Below are 27,644 nucleotides of genomic sequence, written 5' to 3' on the forward strand. Positions count from 1 at the left end.
TTTTTTTGTATAGGACAGTATCATTCTCTTACTGAGCTCTTGAAGATGAGAAAAGCAAGGCCAGGATCATGTCTGAGGCAAAACTAGCCTTAATGATGTCTAAGTAAATCTTGTTGTGCATATTTAGGGATGTTCTGCTTCTGCGAAGAACTGGGCAGGGAGGTCTGCATTTCAACTCTGTGGGAAATAGTAGGGTCACAGAAAAGAAGTGGTCTGGCATTTGGATGTTGACTATGAATGATTAGTGCTAAATGGGGGAAAGGATTTGTCTGTTTTCAAATTAACACTCTGTCTGGTTCTTTTGTATCTGATGTCAGGTGTGAAGATCAGATTTAGAGTTAAGATCATGAGAGACACACTTCTTAGAAAGGTGTTTGAATGGAAACCCAAACAAGCCACATGCAGACACTGAAGCTAATCGCTCAATAAGAAATGCTGACCTGAGGTTTGCAACTGAATCTTGGCTTCAGCAGCTTGGATGCTTCCAGCAAGGCTTTGATTTTTGCAGCTCTCATGTTCAGAACTCTCCTGAAGTCTGAGGGTATAATAGCCTTTGTGCCTTTAAATCCCCATTCAGTACTTTCAGAGGTGCAGTTGCTTACCCTGAAATGACTTCCTGGGGGTGTGAGAGCATGCCCATGTTTTAGGAGGCCTGGTTGTACAGTCCTTAACCCTGTTCATTTGCTCTGAACTCCCCATACTGCTCAGCAACAATCCCTGATGTACCTTCACCCCAATATTTCAGTTACTTTTGGGCACCCTCCAGCCCTTGCCTGGAAGCAACATAACTGTGAAAGAAGCAATTTAAGGCTCTTGGAGCTGAGGATCCAAAACTCAGCCTGGAACCAGGCACTGGAGTTAGTCATTAAAGCATTCACTTTGAAGGCAAAGTCAAGTCTTGAGTCACCTTCCCTAGCTGATAGTAACAGATTTTTTGCTGCTGTGGTGGGACTGGTTTTCTTCTGGCACCGTCAGGACCACTTGTAGAACCCACTTGAATCTTTAGTGACCCACCAGTCTTGTTTTGCCTGGAGTCCACAGCTGCACAAAAGTACACAGGTCTGCCCCTGCTGCCTGGCCTCTGTGACACTGCTGTCCCTTGGGTGGCTTCCAAATAGCTCTTCCATGCTGTTGCCCTTCTTCCTCAGTAACCAAATATGTCTCCTGCTGCCGAAGTACAACTAATTATGGGGATGTCTGCTCGGCTGACTGTAAGAATCCTGTCTTGCCAACCCCTCCCAGGAGCCAGGGGTTATTTCACAATCCTTCTCGTAGCCTTCCATCTTCTCTCACTGTGCTCACTGTCGCTGTCTGCCCTCCTCTTGGGGTCTCACCCACATGCTCCTGTAAGTCTCTCCGCCATGCTGCTTCTCAGTCTTGTTCATCTGCACTGAGTTCCCATCCACCTCCACTCTTACCTCTCTCTTGCCTCCTGTCATGATAGAGTCTTGGCAAACCCTGCTCTTGATGGTTTCACACTCCACTATTCCTTCTTTCAGAAGGAAATAAATCCATTTTCCTTTTCTTTTGCTGTCTTCTCCTTCCATTTCTTTCCTATTCTTGGTCTCTCTGTCAAATTCCTGGTCTCAACATTTATCTCTATTCCTTTCTTCCTTTCTGCTTTTATACTGTGCCATGTCCATTCCTCTCTTCAAACCCCATTTCCCCAAATCTTTTCTAGTATGTAATTCGAGTCTCACTGCCTTGGGGACTATTTATTTTAATAGGTATATCCCTTAGTACACTGGATTAATATACCTGCTTATCTCTTCTCCCAGAGATAATCTTTTACATTGTAAATTAAATGGGGAAAGTCAAAAGCCAAAGGAACAGATTCATTTTCCAGTGCTCTCAGTGGAAGGCCTCTGCACAGGTACAATTCACAGCACATATATAATTGCATAGATAATTAGCAGAACATCTGGGGAAGTGAAAAGAAGTAAGGCAGCTCTAAAATGTTGAGGTATTTTACAGGTATGACTGAAAAATCATGCAACTGTTCTTCTATAACGGCTTGTTGTGTAAACCATTAGATATTCTTACCAGTTCATGAGCTGCCATGCGTTTTTCCTGTTTCCTGTTTTCCTTGTTTTTTTCAGGACAGCAGCAAATGCAGATTTTCCCCGCGAGGGGCAGAGGAGAGCCTTACGTACAGTTTCGTGTTCTTATTTTTGTGACCAGAAGAGTCTATGGGGGGAATTCATTGTCGCCTTGCGCCACTGCTCTTCTTGGGAGCAAAGGGCTCGGCATAAGGTCTTTGAGGTCAGGAAGGTTTCTGGAGTCAGCTGCCACTTGTGAGTCAATGAACAGAGAAAACAACCACCTTGTGTTAAGAAATTTTTATTTGTCCTTTGGATCTGTAATGTAAGCACATAAAATTACAAGTGGAAGAAACATCATGCCACAAAATTGCATAGAATTTTTACAAAAATGTGAATTATGCCTCTGAAACAATCATAGATTGAAGAACCAAAAAAATATATACATTTTAACTGAAATATTTTATCCTACTTTGAAAGCAAATCATCAAGGACTAATCAATTACAGACACTATTAATACAATGTACAAGAGCAACACTGATTTCAAAGAAAGGCAAGCAATGATGTCCCTTTAGTTATCTTTCAGTGAATGTTTAGCTAATACATGAGCATTAATTAACATAATTATGAACATGTTAAATCTAAAATGTCTGGCTGTCATTAGAATTTTTAAAATTCTGTTTATACTGCCAAAAACAAGCTATTTTCAGTAGTGTAAAGATATCTGAAGTGCACAACCTAGTTTAATATAGACGGCTCTATTCTATACAGCAGAAAATCCACAATACAGCATTTCCACACATTCAACACGGAACAAGGCAAATACATAAAAGGCACAAGACTTGCACATCATAAAGACCCTTTTTCATTATCTTACTCTAGTTCAAGTAATATCAATATTAAATGATATCTGTTTCACTGAAATAGTTTGAACAATGCAAGATGTACAGTATTACACACTACCTTACACCTGCAGAAAGTGGCACTGTACAGATATAAAAAAATGTGAGTACAGTAAATGGTCAAATACAAACGTACTGTAAAATGACTACAGTCGATAGTATACTTAACCCAACCAGAATAGTTTTGTTGTATTTTTAAATATAAATAAAAGATTAATTGGTATTTGCCCAAGTTTCTTCAAGGACTGTGGTGAGACCCTGGCTCCGCTGAAGTCCATGGGAGTGTACCACTGAAATTCAAAGGAGCTAAGATTTTACCTATAAGCCTGCACTGTACAATGAGTTCTGTAATGCGACAGTCTTCAGTTTTATTGTCAACACTGCTATCAGTTTATTCTTTTAATAATTTAAACAATGTCATTTTCACTTTATAAAATGCAGCATTACATCTTGACTCTTCATTTTCCATAGATGATTAATATTGATTTCAAAGTGCAAAATAAAGATTTACAGAGGATTCCCCTTTCCTAGTATTAAGGTGGAAGTCAGATTTTTGAGTTTTATGCTCACTACTTTCATCATCGTAAATCAAGACGGTTTTAATCCAAAATACAATCTCCAAACTATGCAATTCTTTTCACTCTAAGTTTAAAAAAGAAACATGAAAATACTGTTTGTCTTCCATAATTTGAACTTAAATATATACACAATTCCTTAACTGAAATCTTAATCTCAATTTGAATCTTATTGCTTAAATTCAAATAAAATGTTACTTTAAAGTACTAAAATCCTGAGGGAAAGGAAGAAAAGTAACTTTCTTGTTATGATGTATTAAAATGCCTCCCTATGCAATTGATTTCTTTCTCCACTGCTGAATACAAAGTAAGGCCCCGATCTTGCAAACACGTATATGAACATTATTCACCTAAGAAGTTCCACTGAGCTCAGCGGTATGCAGTGTCAGTTGTGGATGTGAGTTTGCAGGATCAAGCCTCTCTGCAAATCTGCACGCCTTTTCACTACACATCCAAGGGAAGAGCCTTTAGCATCACGCAATGGCTCAGGCACAAACAAGAATCAATCTGTAATGTTTCATAATTCCTATTTCTGTTAATATGGGATGCCAGAGAATAGCATTTCTTTACCTTTTCATATATCCTGACTTTCATGAAGTCTCTTTGTCATTTGATATAAATTTCTGAAAATGTGCTGTTACTTCTCTCATGCATATCATACAGTACATAAACTTTGATTCTTCTTAGTCAGTTAAGTGGATTAATATATATTTTTAAATATCAATGATCAGCTTTTATATTTTGCCTTTTAAATTCCAGACCTTAGTAAAACCGAACCTCGGTCCTAAAAATAATGGAAGATTCTGCTCAACTTCAAATACTGTAGTCCTAAACATTTTATAATCCTATCAAATTCAGTAAGCTTAAAATATGATACTTAAAATCAATACTTTTAAGTCTGCAAAATATATATCAAATTTATATTCTAAAACTACTTTGATTTACAACACTAACACCACAAAAAGAACTTTATGATTTAATGACTATTTTATATCAGTACAACCCAGATGTTAGCTTTCATAAAGATTCTCTATACACGTATCCCTGAAACTTTTCATTTCACCAAGAGACCACATTGACTTTAAATATAAACATGCCACGTGTGCATACAGACAGATGTGTGTGCACATATATATATATACCAACATATATGCACTCACATGGTGTAACAAACACGGACGTACACAAACACCAACAATCTCCAGGCAAATTTCTTCTCTTTCTCTCTCTTCTCCACAGTTCCAAGAGTTTTCAGCAGCAATTATATTTCTGTCCCCGTGATAAACATAATATTAAGACAGCAAGCCACCAGTGCTTGCAAAGCTAAAAAGGATTAAATGTTTCAGTGCAAATGTAAAATGATGGTACAGTTGTCAAGGTGCAGTTATAAAGTAGGAAACAAATATAATTAAGTACTGTTATAATATTCTCTAGGATCTGTATTAGTTTAGAGCACTTTGCACTGGCACTTCAAAAGGAAATCTGCATACATTTGTCTCTTTTCAATATTCTGGTCTTCATTAAACATTCTTAGCAGTGAACATGGTCAGAAAATTACACTGAAAACTGACCAAAAAAAACAAAGAGAGAGAGAGGATGGTGAACATATTAATTTTCCCATTACAACTGCACTACGCTTTAGCATAATAATAAGCTGAAGAATGGGAATGAAGACCTTTGCACAATTCTTTTAAAACGTTCCTTTTGGGAAATGTGCACTTGAATACAGATTCCTCCTGCCTTCTGAAGTGCTTCAGTTGCAGCCCACATCAGGAAAGCAGAGCCAAGTAGTTGGGGAGTGGTGTGCCCTGGCGCACCAATTAGTGCTTGGGCAGTTAAAAAGTAGTATCAAACACTTTTTCTGAATTATCTTCTTCCAATTCCTCTTCACTTTGCAGAGGTTTATGATTTGATTTCCCACTGTCAGATGCCAGAGAAGAGGGGGCAGAACTGTGGTCTCCATCTTCACTAATTTTCCCTTTCATGGCTTCCTGTACAAACTCCAGAATTTCCAAAGGCAGTCTTTTGAATTTGTCTTGATATTCCTGATCAAGTTCCACCTGCAACTACAACAAAACAAAGAAGTTGTCTTCATTTATATCTAATATGACTAGCGTTAGATACAGTGTGGGGAAAGTACCACATGAGAGGTGAGGAGGGAAGTTAGTAACTCACTTTTGCCTGATTCAAAAATATACTTCTTTCTTTTTCATTAGCACCACACATATGATATGCCCATTAATTACCATGCAGTCATTGCAAAGCTGAAGGAGAACGCGGTCCCTTGTGCATAAGGCTGGTTTTGGGTACCGTGTTGGGCTACTCAGATCCTTAAGATAGTTGTGGTTTATCTGTATTCGTGTCCACAGTCCTACTGGCCTTCACAGGATTCCTTATTCAAGAGCAGTAAGGATTGTGGATACACCTTTGAAAGATTAAGGCTTTAATTAAGCTTCAGGTAGCAAGTCACATATTAATCACACCACAAATATTGCTCAGAGAACAATATAATAACTTGTGCCAAATTTCTTGGCATGAGTTTGAAAATGATTGGAGAAAACATAAGGAAAAACTCAGTTGTCAAAAAGAGTCGGGGGGGGAGAAGGGCGAAATCATTAAATTACATTTTTTAGGGTTAGATCATGGAAAGTTACATTATCTGATTAATGCAGTATGTGTTTTGGACATAACTGGGGAAAAAGTGTTATATCATCAACAGGATGCAACAGGCATGCAGAAAGAAATCTGGCTATCAGTCTTCAGGAAGCTGTGGGCCCTTTCCCAGTATTTACTCAAATAGCCTTTGTTTTTAGTGCCCATATAAGGATCTGTGTGATCCATTCTTTAGAAAACATTAATATGTATGGAAGTTTCAACTGAAGACAAAGCCAATTTTTTTATAATGACCAATCTGAGCATGGAGGAAGCAAACAGGGTGAGTTCCAAAGCCAAATCCTGCGAGCGCTCTGACCATCTGTCCGTCCATCCATCCATTTGTCTGTCATCCATCCATTCATCCACCTACCTTCTTAAAAAGAGGGAGTCAGATTCTGCTAACTGTAGCTGCAGCAGTTTTGCAATAGTTTCTTAGTTCAATTGTATTCTGAGCTGTATTTTTTCAGGAAGATATGAAGATACTATGAGTTCTGATCCGTCAGTTCTATGCTTAAATCTAGGCAATCTAGTTTTGAGTTTCTTTCACCTGACTGTGACAGCTCTCACAGGTAATACACATTTTCACTCAAACTTTAGGACCTACTCTACTCTTATCATCCTTGTCCTGTCCACAGCACATGACTTTACCACTACACCTCCCTCTGAGCCATTCCATTCCCACTCCCTGTGCTTCTGTCCTGGTTTTCATCCTGCATTTCTGACTTTTTTTCTGTAAGGCCTCTTCTTTCTCCTATTGTGCAAATCAACGTCCTTAGCTCACCTGGTCTAGTTCTACATTAGACACATTTTGCAACTTTTTTTCCTGAAGATTTAAGACATAGCCTTTTCTTGTCAGTTTTTCTAAGGCTCATTTCTTGCCTAGTTTCTGGCAATCTTCCTGCTCTTCCTGCCTCCATTTCCCCCTTGGTGTCACACTGCAGACAAACACCAACAAGCCCAAGGCATAAATGGTTGCATTAAATACACCATGTTGCTAAAATACACATTTGTATAAACTCATATACAATCAAGTACCATAGCACCCTTCTTTCATGTGGTATTTGTATCTTATTGAATTCTCATTTGTTTTCTTACTGTATATCTAGACATTCTGAAGGTATACTTCTTTTGTCTCCATTGTGATAATATATTATCTGAGAGACAGGAAACATGGTATAGCATAGTTGGCAGGAAAAAACACTGGAACAAGTTGCCCAGAGATGCCTCATCCCAGGGGACATCCAAGCTCAGGCTGGACAGGGCTCTAAGCAACCTGACTGAACGGTAGGTGTCCCAGTTCACTGCAGGGCACTGGACTAGGTTACCTTTAAGTGTCCCTTCCAACTCAAATGATTCTATATGCTTACCCTACCAATGGCCATGTATTGGTTTTATTACCCCCAAATTACAGATGAAAGCAGAGAGATAAAGCTTAGGTATGGATCAAAGCTCATGAGGTACACCATCCTCGACTGCATTTGGTCCTCCACTGTTAGTATGGCCATCTATCAAACTATACATGCACATAACAAGCCTGAAACAGGCTGTGAACCACTATGACACCAAGTTGTTTTTCATGTAACTGGCACGGTTTGCAATTCTACAAACTATTGCTCACAGCAGCTATTTGAGGCTTTATAATTGTCCTGCCTCTGTTATCTGTAGCACACAAGGGCTTCCTCAGGCTACCTGTGCCTGAGGCTCCCCTTTGACTTCAGGCAGGCACTGGGCAGCACAGGTGAGTAACAGGCTCAAGCACTCTTGTGCCCCAGACTAATAGCATCTGTAGCTTTTGAATCTCAACTGCAGCAAAGCAGCAGCTAGCCAAGAGGTTGGAAAATGTGTGAGGCTTTACATGACTAAGCCTGTGCTTTAGTGAGCAGAGCTCCTGGAGGCCAGCCAGCTGCCCAGCTGATTGGCTCACATTCCCTTTCATTTCAAAGGGCTCTTCAGCATCCCTGGCTACAACCGCTTTCCAAAAAGGGTCATCATTCAGAGAAAGGCCTTGGCAACACTTCCTTGGAAGGTGGAGGTGAAAATGAATATGGCTGTTCTGCTTAAAGTAAGGAAAATGCATTCAGGAAAGGAAAACAATAGTATTATTAAAACTATTAATAGCCATTAGACCCAGCTATTATTACTAACCCTACCAAAATAACAGCATTAAAATAATGATCTTTAATCAATAAAGGATTACAGAAGCAGAAACTCTGGTTTCAGACTATCCTCAACAATCCCCTCCAGACTCACAATCTGATCTAGTGAACATTTTCTACCAATTTCTACAACCAACAAGAAAAAAGCGATCACATGCCAACACAAGTTAGTAGGAGTGATGAAGTTCACACTGAGCATTTTGCTTAAAAAAAAATCTTAGAAAATTAGAAAATAAAATAAATATGTTAAACCCCTTAATCGGTAATTATTCCACATTTAGAGTATTTCATATTATCTTGTCATTAACTTCAAGCTTAGAATACTGAACTCTTCTGTTTTTGCTAACTGAAATACATCTTATCCTTCTGCTGCTGAAAATTATTTTGTTTTGTTTTTAATTTCAAAATTGTTTTTGAGATATCTGTGGGAAAGCAAACACATTAGGATGTTGAAGTATAAGAGTCTAGCAATGAGCTACACAGAAGTTTCAGATGTGGAGGAAAGCTCTGTAGTAGCTCACCCTGGGAAGCAGATATGTGCACAAACACAAATATTTTTGGTTTCAGGCAACTGGATTTAGAATTGCAGGTATCAGGAGCAAAGGCCTTACTGTGTGTAGTAAGTATAGCCAGTGCGTTAGAACATGACCTTAATTACCTCCAATGAGTATGTCTGTGGTCACAGAGAACAAATGAGTTCCCAATCCAGTTGTAATTGGAGCAACTGCACAAAAATCACACTTAGCAAATTTGGGAATGCACCTGTGGGCTGGTGCAGTTGTTAAGGTCTTGTAGAAGTCTGCTACATTTCCCCCCAAGCCTATGTCAATTGCTCGAGACAAGAGACAGGCACACAGCTGGCTGACACACAACTCCGCTGCCATCTGACCTCCTCTCCTCCACCTTGGCTGCCCAGGGAAATTGTAGGGGACACCATGTCCAACCCCTCTCCCCTCCTGCCAAAGCAACACCTTTGAAGCTGTTAATGTGAACACTGATTGCTGCTCCATCCCATTGCACCTTTTTAAGGTGCATTTCGGAAGTTGGTAATTAAAGTGTTTTCCAGACTATTTTTCCTTCTCTTCTGTCACAAGAGGGAGAAGAGAAGCTTCCACAGCTTGGTGGACTGCATCCTTGGTCTAGACAGCAGGGTGACCAGACAGTATCATCCCACATATAAAATCTCATTCCTGAGGCAGATTTCTGATGCAAAACCAAACCACCTCCACAGAGGGACTGGGTTTCATTCCAGCTCACACTTTTTAAGAAATATATTTTCAATTCGAAATGACCAAAGCACCCCTACTTGAGAAGCATCTGAAGAATAAATCTTCAAGCAAAAAGTATTTGAGAAATATATATCTAAAATACAACTTGTCAAACATTTTAATGGGAAATGGGTTGGAATTTTGATGAAATTCTGTCAAATCAAAAACATTCATTAACAATGTATTTGTTTTGATGAAGCTTTTCCAACTAAAAATATTTAATATAACCAAAACAAACTTTTCTTAGTCTCCGATTTTCCATACTTCTTGCAATTTTTCTGCTTATGCCACTTCTTTAAGTTTTGTGTTTCTTTTATCCCTTCTTTTTAAATCTGCCTTATTTTGCATTATTCATAAACATTTTGTTTCCTTGATCGTACTCTTTCTTGCTGTGAGTAATGCAGTGAATTATGAATGAAAAATAATTGGAACGTCTTGGCTCAATTCTTCAGGCAAAATGCACTCCAGGTAAAACTGAACAGTTTGGTATTTCCAACAATCTCTCACATTTCCAAACGAAACCCTTCATTCTCAAGTTTTTGAAAAGATTTTCACAAGCTTTGATTCCAAATGAGAAAATTTTGTAAATTGTGTTATTATTCCTTAAGGTAGAGAATATAAAAAATGTCAAACTAATGACTATTTTGGTACATGATTATTATATTTATTCGCCAGTTGCACTTTGATACTACTTTGTATCCATTACTGTGGCGCTACCAACACAAAGTGTTATATTTAATTCCACAGAAATACAACTTGTTCTTTTGTTTTATTGATGATATAAGCTCAACTGCATTAATTTCTTCCACGCAATTTCAGTAGAATGCATTTTGACAAGATGTAATAACCAGTCACTGCACGATTCAGAACAAAAGGGTGACTGCAACCTCTACAGGACATTTTTGCTTAGCAAAGCTCCCGTTTTCCTCTTCACATATCATTGGGACTGTTTATTTTGTTGACTTCAGAGACAATGATGTCTTCACTGGTCAGTGAAAGCATATTGCAACAGATACGCTGCCCTGAGATTGCAGCCCCTTTCTCACTCCTCCCCCGCTTCTCTAAATCTGCTAAAGCTCCAAATGCTGTTTTGATTCCTGCAAATGTTTGACCCATATGCCTAAAGATAATTTTGAATAGAGGATTTGGGGCTTTTAAGACTGCATCAGACAACAAATATGCATAATGTCAGCGACCTCAATTTAGCTTCCAAAATAGCACATACAGGACACCCGGATTAAGGGTACAGAGAACAAGCAAGCTGCTGTTCTGCTGCTTTTCATTTTCAAAGCTTACTTAATTAGAAAGCCATTCTGCAGGGATACAGCATTAAAAGACATAGAGTAGCAAGAATTGTCAGTAACAGGGAGAGTAAAATTGAGGAACAGAGCTCAGGAATCAAGTGATTTATAGGCAGCAATTTTTGTTTAATTGGAAACAGGAGGAGTTTCTTATTAAGGGCTATGTTATTTCTTCCACTAAGCAGATTTCTGCTGGGAAGGCAAAGGAGTAAGCACTGCTCAGCTGTCCTGGAGCCACCTCAGACTCGGTCTCTCCATGGCACTCAGCATGCCAGAGGGGCTGCAGGAGATGTTGACTTGAGATGAGGCTGATAGGTTTGAGGAGCCCTGGGACAATACCTAAAAGCAATTTACCTGCCTCTGCCATGTAAAAGAATGGCCCAAAGAAAGTAGTTGGGAAATGCAGTTTGTTGGGAAGCTGTGAACAACTAAATCCAGGACTGGGAAAGCAGAGTTAACATCACTACATGTGCAGAGCTCATTAAAGAGCAAGAGTTGAAGTATTTTCTTTCTCTACCAGGGGCTATAGACAAGTGCATAAAAGAACATGCCACTGGATTAACGTTTGGGCTTAATTCAAGGACAACATAGCTAAATGTGAAACAAAGCTGCACTGGTAGCCTAAGTCTTATCTCAAAAGATGCTGATGCACTGTATCATTAAAGAAAGCCTAAGAGCAATCAGTAACAGAGACGGCACAGGAAACATGTTGCACTAGGTAAATGATAGCCTGTGTCATCTTTACACGGAGTGGAAATCTTCTATTAATGATTCCTGTCCTCAGTCAAGAACATCTCTGTTTCAGTGCACACCCATCACTGCCTTTACAAATAACAGTTACTTTTCAGACCACGATAGACATGAGTGACATCATCTCCGGGACTTTCTGTTAGCTGCACCACAAACTCTTTCTCTCTCAGATAAAGTTCCCCTAGTTCCTCACACAAGGTCTAACGCAACAAGCTAATCCTCCCACACTGTTAAGATCTCAGTACTCCTCCTGAGTTCGTGGGCAGTTGTTCATAGTTTTATTTTTGAGTGATCCATTACTGCCACCCCTGGCTTCCCATGTCAACAGGTTACATGATCCAGAAACTCCAGAAATTACCCCACAACAGGAATGAAAAAATCAGCATAGCACCAGAAGCACTTTACAACCTAAGGAGCCTAGAAACGGTGTACTGTGTTATTTTCCCTTATTCATATGTTCCCTGTTTGACATCCCCTAACTGCTGTCTTCCAAGTTTCAGCCCTGTGTCTCTTCCTATCAAAGCACAGGTGATTTGCTATGCTTTCCCCAACGTACAAGTCCCCATATAAAAGAGTCCTTTAACATCTGCTGTCTCAAGGCATTAGATTGTAACCTTAGGGCCTTCATCAATGTGTCTCCACCTTTATTAACTGCAACTTCAATTAAACCAAAGGGACTGGGAAGAAACTTGGGACCAGGGCTTCCAGATTTGAACACTCTCATAATGAAACTTTTATCTTCTTTCTGCATAATAAAGCAACATCTATTCTAAGAGCTAATTAAAAAATAAACATTAGAGTGATGAGATGTATATCAGTGGTGCTCAGATCATGTATGTACTACATGCACAGATGTGTGTACTACCTCTGCTGAAGATTTTTGAGCTGGAGAAATTCCTTACAGCAAAAGCAGAAACTGGTGATGTTTCCTACTGATGGTTGTATTGTTGTTATTAATTTCAGATCTCTTGAATATTCTTTGAAGAGAGAGCTTCTTCTGATTTCTGTGGAAGGATTTTCTTCACAGTAATTTTGTTTCCTATTTCTTAGTAGTGGAGCAATTTATTCTCATGCAAAGACCTACTCTGTATCTTGTTAAGTTGTACATTTGGAATCATTTTTCTTTCTGATGAGTATTTTGTGTAATTGGTTTCTTTTGAGGATAAAATGCCTTCTTAAGCCATCAGGTTTTTTTGATGACTGTATAAATGTGAGACTTATGAATATCATGAGGTAGTGAATAAAGGTAATTTGAGTTGATACTAATGGTAACAATCCCCTCTTCACAAATATGTATAATATTTTAGGACTAGATTCTGCTCTTTTTCATTATTACAAGAGAAAGCTAGCTTCATTGTGAGCAGAAGAGAATCTGCTCTGATTCAATGCAATAAATCCAGAGAAATTCCACTGAAGTCTCATCTATCAACAGATACTGCCCTTTGTTTATTGGGGTGGATCCAGGATAAATAACTCCAATGACATAGCTCAAATGGAGCTTCTTTACTGGTCCATTTATAAGAAGTGCTACTCATATTTTGGATACTATCTTCAAAATAAACAAGTGCATCTACTACCTTCTACGGATCATGATATTTTCATTTCCATAATGCCTCCAGGGCTTAAACAGGCAGTAGAGGCCCAACAGCATGTCCTTAGTAGTACTGCAGTACTGCAACTCTTAGCTGAAGAGGCCATAACAATCCCTCAGAAAGTCCTTTTAAATGACATCTGGAGGTTATAACAGCAACAATATAGTCCAGAAATACTTCAAATCCCGGGTGGGCCAGAGGACATGAGGCTCTCAGAGCTGTGCAGCACCAGAGCAGCTGAGCTGAGTGTCTCCAGGGGGCCCTGGAATCCGCAGGGCCACTTACATAATGTGTTTTGCCTAAAAGTGGTGCTGTCCCACAGAGTGTGAGGTTGTGGCTATTTTTGAAAGAGAAGAGAGACAAGAAAGGTGCTTGAGGCCTCTTGTGCAAGGGCTCTGGAGCTGATAAGTACGGATCTGAAAAAACCGTGGTGAAATCGACTCCACAGTTTTTGGATCCTAGATTAAACTGAAGTCTGAATACTGAACTGAACTCTTAAATACAGTTTAACAAAGTATTTTTCAATCTCTGACATTCATCTTGCTAATTGATAATTACAGTGTAGCCCGTGTCTGACTATTGGCAGAACATCCACAACAGTTCCACCGGTATTGCAGAAAATTCCCTCTGAACAGAGTGATTTCTTCTCAAATACAACAATGAAATGAAAAGGAAACAAATAACCTATTTCTCTGTCTCTCTCTAGTGGCATCCTTGTGCTACTCAATGGAAAAAGAAGAGAATTATCCTATGATTAAGTCCGGCATCTCCTTTTAGTGAGATAGCCTGCTCTGCTCTCCTGCTCTGTCTAAATTCTCAAGCCTGTTTTGAGTTCTGAACACATACTAAGGTGTGTTTCTTAAGGTACATGCTTGGTATAATTTTGAAGTTATTGATTATTGCCAGGGAATTGCATGGGTTTTTAGAAGTAAGCCATCATTAGCTTAAAAAATAATCTCACTGATCAAGCCTTACACCGCACTTTGAAGTTTATCTTGTGCTGACTATGGCTGATCATATCAGAAAGTCTCTACAGGATGGAAGCTCATTGAAAAGTCTGCTTAGAAAATTACTAAGCAGTCGTCCTTCTGTTAATATCCTGTTAAAATGAACATTTTTAAACTAGAAAGCAAGCACTATCTGAATAAAGATCAAAGAGTTTCTTTGAAAATCTTTTCAAGTAGTTGCAGCTCTGTAATCCTTTGTAACAACAAAAGCTATTCCAAAATGTTTCCTAACTCACTCACTTTCAACATGAATCTGGCTTCCTCTTCACTATCAGAGATGTACATCTCCCCAAATGATGAGCCAATTTAGCAACTGACTTGTTATTTTCTAACGTACTCTAATGAAAAAAAAATCTATTTAGAATCTAATACTGAGGTATCAGACACACACAAATATACACAGTCAAATGTGCATATGATGGTTATATTAGGTAGACACTGGAAAATATTTATACAATTTATCACAATGTCTCAATTCCACCAATGTCCTCCCACTTGCTTTGGAATTAGGCAGCAGGACAACTGTCAAACTGTCGAATAAGTCTTGGTATGTTTCTGATCATTAACTCTACCTCTGATCACTGTCTTTCATCTTCAAATAAGGCTGCATCAAGGCAAGAAAGAACTGTAGCATTACAAGCTAAGATTTTATTTTGAGGAAGTAATTTATATCCGTTGTTTCAGCAAAGCAGCCTGTTCTTCCTCCAAGCATATCAATAAAAGGAAAACTTCCTTTGACGTGGGAAACACTTTTTAAAAGAAAATCACCTGCACCTTACTTTGTTTTTCCAGAAGTTTAAGAGTGTACATTCCTTTTCCCAGAAGAAAAGCAGAGGTTAAGTGGATGAATGACTGAATGTTAAACATATTCCTCCCTACTTACCCACGTCTTAATCTGCGTGGAAAATATTTTTAAATAATCAATTTGCATTAGCTGATTTTGAAAATTAATTTGGATGAATAAAATTTGGGTAGGCATCCAAATCATTCAGATGCCCTGAATTTTTTAAACTTTTAAACTATTGTGCTAGAATTGGAAGCTTAAAAACTTGAGGCAGGTGTTGATCAGCAAATAATAAATCTCAATATTTCTAATTTGATTAAAACATCTTCATGACCTTTCTTAAGTGCTCAAACAGCAGCCTCACCAAGAGAGATAGCTCAGCTCTCCATGTCTTGGAAAAGCACTTTGGAAAAGTAACAAAACCAAGTACAGAAGCATATTTTTATCCCACTGCCGAGTTCTATTTTGACTTCTGCTCTGCTTCACAGATGGGGTTAGGAGACCTTTTATTTTTATTCATTTTTTTTTCACAGGTTGTCAAAACGATCAGTTTGGGCCAGATGATCTATAGTTTACTGAGCTTTTTTCAACTGCAGTCCATGTTTTTAATCATCTCAGAATGAATTATGTAATATTGTCAGGTTTTTTGTTAGTAAACTTTGGCTTAAGTATGCGCCTAGCAGGAGTTTAACACCGAAGCCAGAGCTACTGTCCTTCACTTTTCTTCTTCCAGAAATAACAGTTCAGTGTTTTGGCCTTTGTACTTCCAGGAGGGAAGTGTAGGGAAAGTTCTGAGACTAAGTATAGCAGTGACAAGTTGGACTTGACCCATGTTTGTTATATAATGAACATTAAACCTGGATGTACCATTGCAACTAAAAATACAAAGTCTGATGTTAGTGATGGCTACACTGTGTCCATGTATTACTGTTACCTTCACATCTCTCTACCCTCATCAGATTTTCATCCAGATATCCCCCACTTCCTTTGCTTCGTACTGTATTACTAAACACTTTTTTTTTTATTATTTTTACTTGAGATGCAAAATTGGTATGGAACTTTAACTACAGCTGTTTAAAACTTTACAGCTTCATGTAAGAACAGCACTGCCCAAAGGTTCAACCTAATTAAAAATAGCCTGAAGGCTTTTACTTCCTGACACTACAATGAACTTAAAAGGAAAGAAAACTTCTTGTCTGCACTGCTATTACTGGATTACAGAATGCTGTGCAAAGGGAGGTTAATGGAGCCATCCTCATGATTAAGTTCAAGGGATTAATGTTTCAGTTCAGTTGTTTTTATTGAAACATTTTTTTCAAAGGTCATATTAACACTGACTATTGCAAAGTGAGGCAACTCTCTAATTACCCATCAAGTTCAAATGAACCATGCAGAAAACTTTGGTTTGGTGATGGCTAGCTGCATCCTTCAATGCAAAATATGACATATAAGGTAACTAAGGTAACTCATAACACAACAGAAACAACAAAAAGCCTGTCCTACTGCTGCATAGAGTAACTTGAACTCATGCCTGTTAAAGGGCAAAGACAAAGTTCACTTATCTTTAGGAGGAGACAGTGACTGACTTTGATGGTTTTTGGACCTACAGTACTGGTAAACATTTAAGCACAGGCAAAATCTAACCAGTTCAGACAAAAGAAACACCTGCACAAAATGGCGTGAAGTGAAACTACTTCCCAAACAGAGATCTGAAATGAATATGAGTCACCAAGAAGTGCTGCAGATGAGTTAGGCTCATTTTCCTCACTGAAAGGTTTCAGAGGTTTGGGATCTTCAACTACCCTGTCTTAGCAACTGAAGGAAACTGCAAAGCATGAATGTGTCTAGGAAACAGGACCTGGATGCTGCTTAAAATCCAAGCCTGCTTCAACAGTCAGAGACAACAAACTTCCACGGAGAAGTCAGGTGCTACTGTCACATCCAGACCTGCCCAGTTTTTTCTCTCTGCATACAACCTGATGCGGGTTTCTGTTGAGCACCCTGAGCTCCATGAAGAAGGGAAGCCTCTGAGAGTGTTTTGCCCTTCTTTAAGGTTTGTATGGATGAATGACTACCAGCCCCAGCATTAAGCTTCAACCAACCAGCAGAGCTGCAGAGGTCAGCTCTTCCCAAGTATGGTGGATTATGTTCATGGAGCTATGCTGATAGACAACATGCAAATCATAAACAAGAGCAAGCATGCATAAACAACATGCATGCTTACGTCTGCTCTATGGTATATTTTTCACCTTGAAGTGAAATCGGACATTTTAAAGTCCCCTTGAACAGATTTGTCAGTGATACTGTCAACATTTGTTTTTTGTTTTTTTGTTGGTCAGACCTTTTGCTAGAAAAAGGAATAGATATATTCCCTGAAAGGTACAACTAGCAGATAGGAAAAATAAGCAATACTACAACTTATTAACACCAAACAGGGTTATCTTCACACTGATAACAACTTGCTGTATTAAAAGAATGGGTTGAAGAGGGACAGACTATGTTTAATTAGAAAAGAAGTTCTTTAAAGCATAAAGTGAAGCTACAAGTGTGAGAAGGATACGAAGTGCCTTCTGCCTATGCTGTCCTATCTGGAGAGAAAGATTAAGGCACAACCAGCCAAGGACAGCACGATATCCCCCAAGAAGAAAGAGCAGCTCCAATAAAAGTGGATGAAATACCAGCACAGAGAGGAACCAGTCCCTTTGGTATCTTCCTTCTCCACACATCTCAGTGTGTGGAGGCTGCACAGTCCTACAAGGAAGAGTGAGCTTTTCTATTGACATCAGTGCATTTGGTCCCTGGCCTCTCTCATTCTGAAGTTAGTACTGTTCATCCAAGTATATAGTTCACCAGAGGGTCAAGCCTGAACTGAGATGAATCCTATGGAACTTCACTAAGCCCTTTGCTTTTTTTTCCACTGAGATTCCATCAAAATGTATAACATGACCACCTCAGAGCTCTGATTTTTTTTTTATTTAACTTCATTTGTGTGTATCACTGTTGGTAGCTTCTATCTTGTAAAAGTTTTGTACCGTGCAAAACCTAATTTAAGAAGAAAAATTGGCAGAAGCAGCATCCCTTTTTCCATTAGAAGTACTTATCTTTTTAATGCTCTATCTGTGTTTTATTACTACTACAGCACTTGACATCTTCCAAAGGCATTAAAAAGTTCTCAAGAGGTCTTATAACTTTACAATGTGTTCTGCGATGCCAATTCTGATCGCAGTCTAGTTCAAGATAAGTTTAATGAGCGCTGGAAAAATACAGGCCTCTCATGATAAGTGACTGAGCTATTTGAGGAAGCAACAGTATACTCTGAAAACAATGACTGCTTGGGTTAAAGCTCTCTTTAAAATATGTGTGGAGTACACATTTTTACTGAGGATAACAGAGACTTATCTTGAATTTTGGGAGTATTCCAAATGGTGGAAGGCAAGTAGAACAGCGTGAGATTGTTAACTTACTCAAATCCCTTTCAGAACAATGACTTATATAATGCCAGCTTTTCACCATTTAATATAAACGTATTTAGAGCTACAGAAATACAGACAAGCATTAGATTTAGTAATGATGATGGGAAAATTAATTCAACTGCAAATATGTAACAGTTATAAGATTATTCTGAGTTAGTTGCAGAAGTTATTCATAAAAAATTCTTATCACTTACGTTATTTAAACTTTCTTACATATCAATTAGTTTGAAATAATAAGTCTTTAGGCTATCCACTAATTGCAGCACTGTAGACACAATCTGTATTTAAAATTATGCAGTGAAAATTAAGCCAAAGCACCAAGCAGTCTTGGCTAACAAAAACGTTTTCCTCAGCCCTTCGGATAAAGAAGGAGAGATAATGGGGGCACTGAATTCACAGGAGAACTCTTTCTCAGTTTACTATTCTCTGCTTGTCACATGTTAACACAGAGTACCAAAGCCACAAGCTGTTATCCACGTGTTTAATTTGCAGTGTCGCATTTTCAGTGTATTCATCATATGGTATGACTGTTTTCAGACAAAAAAGAAAAGAACTTCAGTGATTAATGCAAAGGAAGGACAGCAACACATATAACCCGAAGAACCGCTGATAAAGAAGATTCTGCCACAGGATCATTTACAAGTGTAAGGTAAATGTGGATGGGAGATTTAAGTGGTTTGGTTATTTTTTTAGAAGACAGAGGGAAGCTGGTTGCAGAGGAACATCTAGTATATACATGAGGAGGAGCCACCATTTTTAGTTTCTACCTGCTGTTATGGTTCCAGGCTCTTAAGAAAGGCTTCAAACTACTCTTTTAAGTCTTGCTGTCTTGCAGAATTGATCTCAGGAGAACAGAAGTTCCCTTGTCTGCTTGTATTTTACTTCACTGATATGCTGAAACTCCAGTTTGGCACTTGTGTCATTAGAGCTGGTTTATGCTGGCACCTGTCAGAGGCACACAGCATGGACTGCTGCATCAGTCACAGCTGCTGACTGCAGCCGCTGTCCTCAGCAGCAGCAGCAGTGATGGGAAGAGGAATTATTTTTAAAACACAGCTACTAATTGACAGGTGTTCTTCCCTGAATTCTCTATGCCCACAGTATCAATGAAGAGTCAAAGAGAACGTTCAATGACTAAAACAGATAATGGGAATTATGTCTCCCACCACAGAAATTAGAAGCAAGCAGCTGAAATAGTCTGTGTTGAAAGGTATGTCTGATGGAGATAATCAAAAAGCATATCTCAGATTGATACTTCTTAAAAATCAGACAAACAAGTTGCTCTCTCCCTGCATGCTACATTAACAGCTACCAAGCTGTTTCACCCTACTGTCTCCTATATTCTGTACTTAATTTTACTTAATAAGAAAAGGCAGAGCATGGAGCTTTCTGTGTATAATATAACTCTTCATCTTCAGACAGCAGTGATTTACACTTTTGTGCATGAAAAAAGACAATCTCTTTGATTATCAGCCTATCCACTGTGAGATTTCCTACTGTCAGTAACCTGCACTTAATATGTAACTCTGTAAAAAGACACTCAAAGATGTCCCTACTGCATGCATGTTTATTAAAAAACTGTTTCTAGATGCTCATTAAATGGCTACAGGAGGAAAACAAAGGTGAATACTGAGTCAATGCTCTTATGGCACACGTGTATGTTTGTTTGCATATCCTTACTAAACATGAGTGGAAAAGGGACAGCATCTGGTAATTTCTAAGTAAATAAAAATAATGCCTTCACTGGCATAAACAGGGATTTTCTATAATAATTTACATTACTGACGTATTCATACTAGACATAATTTGTTCAGGAAGGACAAGTAAAGAAAAACTCTAGGTGAGATATTTATCAAAGATATTACCTTTTTTTTCTGGTCTCCAGTGTATTATAAGAGAGAGACCTGCAGAAAGCCTCTGGGTACTAACAGAATTGGACATGAAAATGGACACTGTCCTGGTGAGGGCCTAAAACAGATGATCACATTAGAGAGACTGGGTGGTGAAGTTTAATAACCTAGAAAACTTTTGGAAGTGAAACACAGCAGGGCACAGGATGCTCAAAATGCAGGAAGCATTCATATTTACATTTGTATTCTCTACTTTACTCGTGTTTGTATGAGAATACAGACATCTAGTACACATAAAAGACCTCTGAGCAAGCTTACTGCTTTTTCATATTAAAGCAATTTCTGCATCTGACAATAGAGATGATCTTGGCCTGTAACAAATCCTCAAACATGGTTTATATCTATATCACTGAACTGAATCTACTTCTGAGGAAGTAGCAGCCATTAAGAGGCAGTTGATATTACAAGAAATTAACCCCAGACTTAAAAAAATCACTTAAAAAGTAAAAAATCCAAATAATAATTTAAAAATTTGAATTAATTTTCAACCAATTGGTGTTTTCAAGTGTGAGCCCCAGAAGTATCTATCTGAATACAGATGGGAATTAAGGGTATTCCAGGGCAAGAAGAGACATTAACACTGACATGGAATTAGAGAGTAGTTACTGCAGAATTTATTCCATTCTGCCACACAGAGAGTGAGCCTCTGCTCAGAATTACGATTCTTTGAGAGAAAGACTGACAGTGAATTATCATTCCCAGGAGCTTCTGTAATTTCCAAGCAACTTAGCATTACACAGACTTGTACATCTATCATGCCTCAACTTCAGCAGCATTACAGCATCAGTGTAAGGTGTAAAACTGACAGAACAGGGAAAGATTTAATTGCTGCCAAGGTCATCAGTCCCATCAGGAGTACTAACTTCTGAAACCAGATAAGTTTGAACTCTGAAAACTGAACCTTTGGAATTTTCAGCAGAAAGGACAATTCTGTGATCAGTAATATTACATGGAGATCCCACTGACCTATGTAACACCCTGACAAAACTCAGAGCCAAACAGGTACTTCTAAATATCCTAATATTCAATAATCTCAAGAAGAAAGTCAGAAGACAATCTGTATAAATACTAATAGTTTCTAGTAATACTAATAGTTTCTAGTAATACTAACCTTCAGCATCAGCAGTTGGTTAAACAATCTGCCTTATGTGCTCCAAGCTCTATGTTTTATTTAGGCATTACCACCTCCTTCGTGAACGTAAAGATGTCAGAATGTGAGCTACCACATGCAATATCATTCCCACAGGACATACAGTAATTGAACACGGAGACTGACATTGCACCATGTAGAACTCTAGTTGTACATAACAGCTATTATAAGACTTACAAAAATCCAGGTCTAGAAAAGATGTCAGCTTGATTCTAGACAGCACCTACACATGGCTGTAGCCTAATGAAATGCTCTACTATGCACTGAAGAGTTTATCTGAAAGAGCTCAAAGGATAAGAAAAGTGTAGCACTAAACACTAGGCCTTACTTTTCAGAACTCTCATTGGCCATTCCTTCCTGGTCAAAACGTCCTACTGGACCAGATATTTTGTATGGAATAAAAAAAGAATGCATCTTCAGATCAGACTTTTAAGTCCACATTCTCTTATTCTCAAAAATTTATTTTAAGTTTCAGCTGTTGACACAGATGAATCACTATTAACTAAATGAAAGTTACTGCTACAGATGACTAATATTTATTAGTGGATTTTGACAGCATCTGAATGAAGCTCTGAATTTAGGTAATCTCTCTAGATTTCTGTACAACTACTACAACGACTTAAAAGGATTGGATACCTCTCCTGCATATGCTCTGAGGTCATTCCTTCTGTTCAGCCTGAAGTCAGTGGTGTCTCATATGGGAGAGAGAGCTGAGATACACTCCTTGATGGCCTGCACAAAAGCTTGACTTTTCTCTTCCCTTCTGTGCTGCCTGACCTCCTCCTATCCAGCTGCTTCAGAGCATTCAAAATGCCTTACTCTGTGGTTGTACCAGTGAGAACATAGGGCAGAAAGGAGTGGAAGAAAAAAACACAATATTTTTCCATCATTCTCATATTTCCTTTGGAGTGAGTAGAACTGTGGAGTGATGGATGGATCACATGAGGTGTCCTAAGGGGTTATGTAATGCCACCAAAGGTTCTTATCCTAGGTCTGAGTTGCTTCTAACTGTGCAGGAGCAATTGAATAGCCTGCCATTCTCCCAAGATATCCTGACTTAACCCAAGCAGGGGGTATGAAGTTGACAGCATATTGTTTGCTATGTAAGTGATGTATGACAAGAATAAAGGTAAGCACTTCTTTTAAATGTCCACTGAGTTGTTTCAAGGCAGATCAGATCTATCCCTGTGCTTCTGCTTTTCAGGAAAGGAAGTCAGAACATTCCTGAGGAAGAGAAATCAGTATTCTCATGACACCTAAACACAAACAACAAAAAATTCCAGTTCTTTAGTGAACAATTGCCAATTTAACGTTGCCATCTCTAGTAAGTCACTCTTCTGAATATTGGCAAGGTGCCGACACATTCATTATGGCTCTACTTTCTTTTGTCACAACTATTTTGTTCAGGAAACATGCACTTTCAGGTACCTTGCCTGTTGTTTTCCAAGAGGAAAACAACATTCATGTAGGCAGGGCCCCACCTAGCAGCTCTAATCTTCGACCTTACCACAGTGAGAGAACTAAGCAATATTTACAATCAACTGCATTCTTTTTGAAGTGTTTGAAAGTATCCTTTTCTCAATAGTAAAAATATTAAAACAAATAATAAATATATAATGATATATAGAGAGATACATGAAGAGTATGTTAGTGTCCACCTGGGCAGAAACATGTAATCCACAGAAAAAAAAAGAAGTCTGAGAAGTTATAGCCACATGCTATCAATTAATCAAACTTATTTAGCATTTGCATTTCAACAGAGTTTAGAAGCTAATATCTATTTTGCAAGACCCAGATCAAATATACACAGCTAGTTCCTTTTTTCTTACCCTTCCATACATGTCTTTGGAAGTATACCTCATAAGTACTTAAAAAACAAACAACCGTTCCTATGCATTCTGATAATATAACCTCTGGGAAAGCACAAGGAATTGCCACACTGATGTTGGCCAGGGAGAAGAGGAGCAATCACAGTAAATGTGTTCCTTTACCACTACTGAAGCTGCATCTCTAACACTGGTATTGGTACCACACTGACTGGAGGAGTAGTCCCAAAAGCTGAGCCTTTGTTGCCACTAAGAAGGACTATGAATCACAAAACAACTATTAAGACTTTGTATGGAACAGTGAAAAGCTAAGCAGGGATGTTCCCTGGCAGGGAGGATCTGCAGTGCTCTTGAGAAGGCTCCTTTTACTCCTGCACGTCTGTGAGTTGAGCCAGGGGATGCTGAAAAACAAACAATGCCTGCTTGGCATGTAACCAGAACCCTTTGCATCCAGGTACCTGCAGAACAGTAGGTTCTGTTACCACACACAATCCTGTCTGAGAAGCTATGGTAGCTCTCTCCTCACAGGAAAGCAAAGCATACCAAAGCATTCCAGAAACTTCAGTAGAAGAAGAATTATTAAATATAAATATAAACCAAGCAGGATTCACTGATTCAGTGACAAAGGCTTGTGGTTTATAGCCATTCTCTAGTCAGGGAAAATTCAAGACCTCCTGCCATGAGTGTAGATGACAGCAGACATCCTTGAAATACTACTACATTCTGTTAACATGTTCTAATCATTAGTTCTTCTGTATAGGACTTTCACCTAGCTCTGATTGCCTCTCCCCAGTTGTCTGTTCCCTTCCTCCTCCCTTAAAAACTCACTCTCTTACCTTTAATTTTTTCCCTTAAGCTCTACTAATTCCACTTTACTGATTTCGCCTTCCCCCACTCCCCCGTCCCCTTCCCTCCCCCCCAGATTTTCTTTCCTGCTCTCATGCCTCCATTAATCTTTTCTCTCACTATCCCATACTCTGGTGTTCCAGATGACAAATATTAAATTTATCTGTTTGGTAGCTTAATCTTGAGAGGTGCCCAGAATTCCTACCTTCAACACCCTTCCCCTTTCTCATCCTCTACATGTAGATGCTCTCAATTCATACCCCTGTAATATCCCCTCACATCAATCTTCTTTACCTCTTCGGAGAGACATTTAATAGTGCCTGTTTCTCTGATATGTGAGTACTGCAGCTACTGTGAGCAGAGAACAGAGGATATTCTGATGATCCAAAGGGCTGTACAGAGAGAGCTTGTATAATCATGCTGTGACACACAGCCCCTGACCACTGCACTGAGGTGGGGCAAAAGCAGCAATAAATAAAGCAGGCAGGCAGACAATGGGGTGGGGTATGATTTGAAGAAGCCACAAATTGCTTTCCCGGTATAAAAAGAATGTAATGGCCAGTGGCAGCATATGTTATGCAGCTAGCAGATAATAATCAGGGCTGTAATTGCTCAAAGATTTCAGAGGAACCATCAGGCAGTAAATTGTGGACACTCCTGACTCAAAGTTTTGACATGTAAAATGAAAACAACATTAGCATTACTAGATAAAAAGGGGAATGTTTCACTCACTTTCACTATAGTCTCATATTCCATTTCTACTTCTGTTTTTCCTCTACTTCTTGTTCTTCTATGCTCTTTAAAACAAAACCAAGGATCATTTCAATTTGATGTGATTAACAATTACTCTAAGCTGAAATGACATAATTTTCTTCATTACAGTAAAATAACAGTTCTTTAATCTACGTATTTAATGAAAAACAAAAGATTACTTCATGCTTCTGTGTGCGGGCTCATTAATATTTGACTAGGTAGTGGGAATGTGTTAGTCAGAGAAATCACTCTATTTATCACAACCTGTCACTCCATACTGGCAGAAGATAATATTTCAGCAGTGTTACGTGGGAGATCTGCTAAGTTGCAGCTCATCATAGGAAATGACACTTTTTTTTTGGAGGAGGGGAGGGGATAGGAGTATCTGAATTAAAAAAAACAAGCATCACCTGTGCTACTTGAAGGCTGTGCTTGAAGAAATACCTCCAGACACTACAGCAGGAGGGTATCACAATGCAGTCATGCCTAATGCCATGGACCCTGTGAAGTTTGCATGGAAAACCTTCAGTGACAAATGCAAGTGCTTATGAGAGTGGTGCAGACTTTCACCAGTCAGCTGATTCCCTGTGACTCAGCCCTGCCACAGTGCCTGAGCATGATGAGATGTGGGACATGTTGCTGCTGGACACAACACTACTGTGCCTGTGTTCAGATTCAGTATTTCTCTCTGAAACGTCTGTTTTGACAGTTTCAAAGAGAGGCAGGATTTTCAGGCTGTCCCATCAGCCTAGAAGACCCCAAAATGCTGCAGGCAGCTGCATGCTACTCAGAGCTGACCCACTGGGATGGCTGTGGCTCATCACATACCACTCTACGCACCCTGAGCTTCAACTCTCTTGAAGAGCTCTAAGGAGTGGATTAGGGAAGTCCTGAAGGTATTCCAACATCAAACAAAAAGACCCACGGTTTTTAGCTTGCAGTTGTAGTTACTAGAAGATGGCTACAAAACTATAGCCCAGAACTTAGAATAAGGGTGACTTTTTGGTTCTTGCTAAGTGTAGCCTTCAAACAAAGTTAACTGTGCCATTTTCCTGTGGCTGCAGTATGCTTTATTCTCTGTTGTGTTAAATAATGTGGTCGCTGTCTCCTTTTACTCTATAATAAGCATGATTTCAGTATTAAGTGATTTACTGCTTCATAGCTATAGCAACTGAATGAGTCTATTGCTAACTTGGTTCTGTTTGTAGAATTAAATCATGGCTCTTATGATACAGTTAGTGCCACTAAAATCTTGACATTTTGCACCTCGTGTACTTTATACCCTATTATGTATTCAAAGTAATACCAATATACCTATTGTATATCCAAAAGCCAGAGCTGTAATGGCTTTAAATGTGATGTGGTGATAGTAGGTCAGAATCAGCCCTGGAACAATCGCATGCAAGTTCACTGAGGTCAACTTTATTTTGCCTTAGCTGTTGGCTGTCATGTTTGCTACAAATGAAATTGCAAATTGAAACCTTTAAATAGAAACAAACAATAGCACAAAATAAAATTCTCTGTTTCAATATTGAACATTAAAATAGCTTAATAACCAAAATAATACGTTTGCAATGTGCCACAAAACATTTCCTCTCCAAGCAATTTTTTAAAAACTGAATGTAATTATGGAGCCACTTCCTTGGTAATGGGCAAAGAAGCAAAACAATACATTTGTGCACCATGTCTCCTTTCTACATTCATGCAGTTTTGTAAATGCCTTATAATTGAGTCACAGTAGCAGGCAAAAGAAAAGAAGTTAGTTAACAGTGTGGCCGGATTTGGTTGAAATTCTTAATAAAGGAACTTCTGCCACCATTTTATACTCTGTTGTAACAACTGAAAGAAACTTTTATTTATTTTCTCCTTGAACTCTTTCTCACCTTAGTACCAATGGACTGTAAAACTGCATTAGCACTGACACAAATGGTGTTAAAAGATACACTTTGCGTATAAGATGTTCAGGCAATGGGTGCCAGTGATTGTGGTAGCTTGCACCATTTTGACATGCAAAATGAATCTAACGTATTAGCTGAGGAAGCAGAGTGTTTGTAGCAGAAAAAAACGTAGCAGCAAGAAGGTGAAATGTAAAGTGTAAAAAGAAAGCCACTTTTTTTCCTGTAGTTCCTGATCAGTTCTCCTGATGCACTTTACTTTTATGTTCCTTTGATCTCTACACTTCATTGGTTTTGTGCTCCCACTGACAGACAAATCAGAGAAAGCATTACTTAAAACTGACAGTTTTTACAAAATTATGTACATGTTTGCAGCACACAAACATTTTGTTACTCTGGATGTTGGTCTAGTTATTTCAGAGAAGCTCATAATTGTTCAAGCCTCATTAAGATTTGACTAGGAATTCCCTTTAAACTAATCTTGGAAAACACTAATGAGAATCCTCTTGCTAAACTCCTTTGTCTGTGCAGTATTACTGCTTTTTCTTACTTTTGGCACCAGTCCTATCAAGCCTCCTGCAAAGGAAACATTTGTGTTTGTGAAAATGTGTCCACTCTGCATGCAGGTGACCACTGGTCTGTACTGGTCAGTGCTCACACAATAGGATTTGGGTGTGCAAAGTAGGCACGCATTTGCAATGGTACAGATGTTACCTACCTGGAGGATGAACATCAGGCTCAAAATAAGTAAACATTAACAA

General features: G+C 38.7%; 1 protein-coding gene across 1 annotated transcript in view; it reads right to left on the reverse strand.

Annotated features, from left to right (window-relative positions):
* LOC100548128 (1-phosphatidylinositol 4,5-bisphosphate phosphodiesterase beta-1-like) overlaps positions 1-27,644 on the reverse strand; it is a 383,894-nt gene that overhangs the window by 186,860 nt on the left and 169,390 nt on the right. Inside the window, 1 exon segment of the mRNA XM_031552677.1 lies at positions 5,374-5,583. Within this exon segment, the coding sequence (XP_031408537.1) occupies positions 5,374-5,583 (210 nt within the window).

This window comes from Meleagris gallopavo, chromosome 2 (genome assembly GCF_000146605.3).
Source record: "Meleagris gallopavo isolate NT-WF06-2002-E0010 breed Aviagen turkey brand Nicholas breeding stock chromosome 2, Turkey_5.1, whole genome shotgun sequence".
NCBI lineage: Eukaryota > Metazoa > Chordata > Aves > Galliformes > Phasianidae > Meleagris > Meleagris gallopavo.